The following is a 1,862-nucleotide window of genomic DNA, read 5'->3' as shown; positions in this document are numbered from 1 at the left end:
TCTCTCTTCTTATCTCAGAAAGAGCTGTCGTAAAGCTTCTCACCTTTCAATTCATCTGTGCATCCAGCCTTTACATTACTCCCAAAATGTTGCCACAGTTGGCTATCACAGTCAATGAAAACTGTGCTTATGGCCAATCTCATAAAAACGTCAGCAGGCATTTTCTGTTGAAAAGTTGAAAGTGATGCAAAAAAATGAAGAAGTTGTTAGGGGGAAAATACATACGTTTTGAAGAATCATTTTAGTCTTTTCAAAATCTTGTTTCTGCCCAGGTTTTCTCAGCTTCTTGCTGCAGACACACAAACGAACACCTGTCCATTCTTAAGATGAAGATATCACTATAAGATGAAGTAACAGAAGATATCATAGTTTGACTTTCTTCTCCAAATATGTTTGTTACGTGTCTGCAGGCTGCATGTCTTCTTCTTCAGTCAAGTTTAACGGCAGCTTGCATCCAAAACTGTTGCATTACTGCCATCTCCTGGCTGTTAACCGTCCGTAACTCCTGAACCCTCAGATCCTCTTGATGAGACCAGTACTTCTCAAAAAACGAAAAACCACCACTTACCCTTCACCACGACTTAACCTTTCAACCACTTGTTCAAACGTAAGTTCCCTTCCACCACTCAGTTCACCCCACATCACCCTCCTGTGACTTACATACTTCCTACAACTAAGGAGTACATGCTCAACCGTCTCCATATCAATGCACCCATCACACAACCCAGTCGGATGTTTCCCTATCCTAAAAAGAGTACCATTTAAAAAGCAGTGGCCCGTTCGTATTCGACTGATAACAACCTCCTCACGTCTCTGCAATCCGCTACTCCTCTTAGCTTCTATTGTGTTTTGCACCCTATATAAATGTCTCCCTGTTGTTTCATTATCCCATGCCATTTGCCTCAAGTTCCGACTTTCTGCCCAAACTACACTTTTCCCTTCAGATTTTGACAATGGTAACTGTACATCTATGTCGACTCTTCTAACAGCTGCTTTGGCCAGCCTAACTGCACTTTCATTACCAAAGATACCCACATGAGCCGGAGTCCACATTATTACTACATGTTTATCTTGGTCAGACAGTCTATGATGAGCAAAAAGAATGTCATACAGAATTTGCTGATGGGTAGTTGTGTAACCCTGTTCAATACTTAATAATGCGGACAATGAATCACTGCATATCAGTACTTTTGAGACCCTGCTGTCCTCCACCCATTCAAGAGCCAGCAGTATGGCAAACAATTCAACTGCATATACACCCAGACGGGATGATGTCCTTTTCGCAATCTTGATATTCAACACCGGAATTACCACTGCGACACCAGTTGCTTCTGTCTTAGGATCTTTTGACCCATCTGTATACACCTGTCAGGCTGGTGACAACCCAACATAGCTCCAGGGCATTGGAGCAAACAATTAAAAAAATTGTGGATGCCGACCTGCCCCAAACCCTTGCAGCTCCAGCTCCTCCTGGATCTCCAGTTCCGGCCCCCCGTCGAGTTCCAGCGCCTCAAACTGGAGGAGGAGCTGGAGTTCGAGCAGGGGCTGTAGCTCCAGCCCCTGCTCGAACTCCAGCTCCTCCTCAAACTCCAGCTCCAGAACAAAGGAAACCTTGAAGGGTTGTTAGACACCCTCCAGAGGTGGACTTTAAAGGGCTTATTGTGGGGTACCTCCTGTCAATTGACAAAAAGTTAGAGGAGGCGCTTCAGCCAGTCTCTGATCCTTCAGAGACTCTCCGGCTGAGCCTCAGCCTGCTGAGTCAGGACGACTGGTAAAATGATTTTCTACTGTTATCATTAATTATTTTCAATGTAATGTGAGGATGTGACTTTTAAAACTATTTGATCTTCCTACAGGCAGAA

The 1,862-nt window shown here is 44.1% G+C and overlaps 1 protein-coding gene across 1 annotated transcript in view; it reads right to left on the bottom strand.

Annotated features, from left to right (window-relative positions):
* Positions 1-427: 427 nt before the first annotated feature.
* LOC102212989 (TRPM8 channel-associated factor homolog) overlaps positions 428-1,862 on the bottom strand; it is a 48,320-nt gene continuing 46,885 nt past the window's right edge. Inside the window, exons 13-15 of the mRNA XM_013907948.1 lie at positions 1,440-1,611; positions 1,189-1,247; positions 428-538 (exon numbers count right to left, since the gene is read on the bottom strand). Of these exons, the coding sequence (XP_013763402.1) occupies positions 428-538; positions 1,189-1,247; positions 1,440-1,611 (342 nt within the window). The remainder of the gene's footprint in view (positions 539-1,188; positions 1,248-1,439; positions 1,612-1,862) is intronic.

This window comes from Pundamilia nyererei, unplaced genomic scaffold (genome assembly GCF_000239375.1).
Source record: "Pundamilia nyererei isolate P.nyererei 1_Seehausen unplaced genomic scaffold, PunNye1.0 scaffold00636, whole genome shotgun sequence".
Lineage (NCBI taxonomy): Eukaryota > Metazoa > Chordata > Actinopteri > Cichliformes > Cichlidae > Pundamilia > Pundamilia nyererei.
This window is presented reverse-complemented; position numbering and strand designations above follow the sequence as displayed.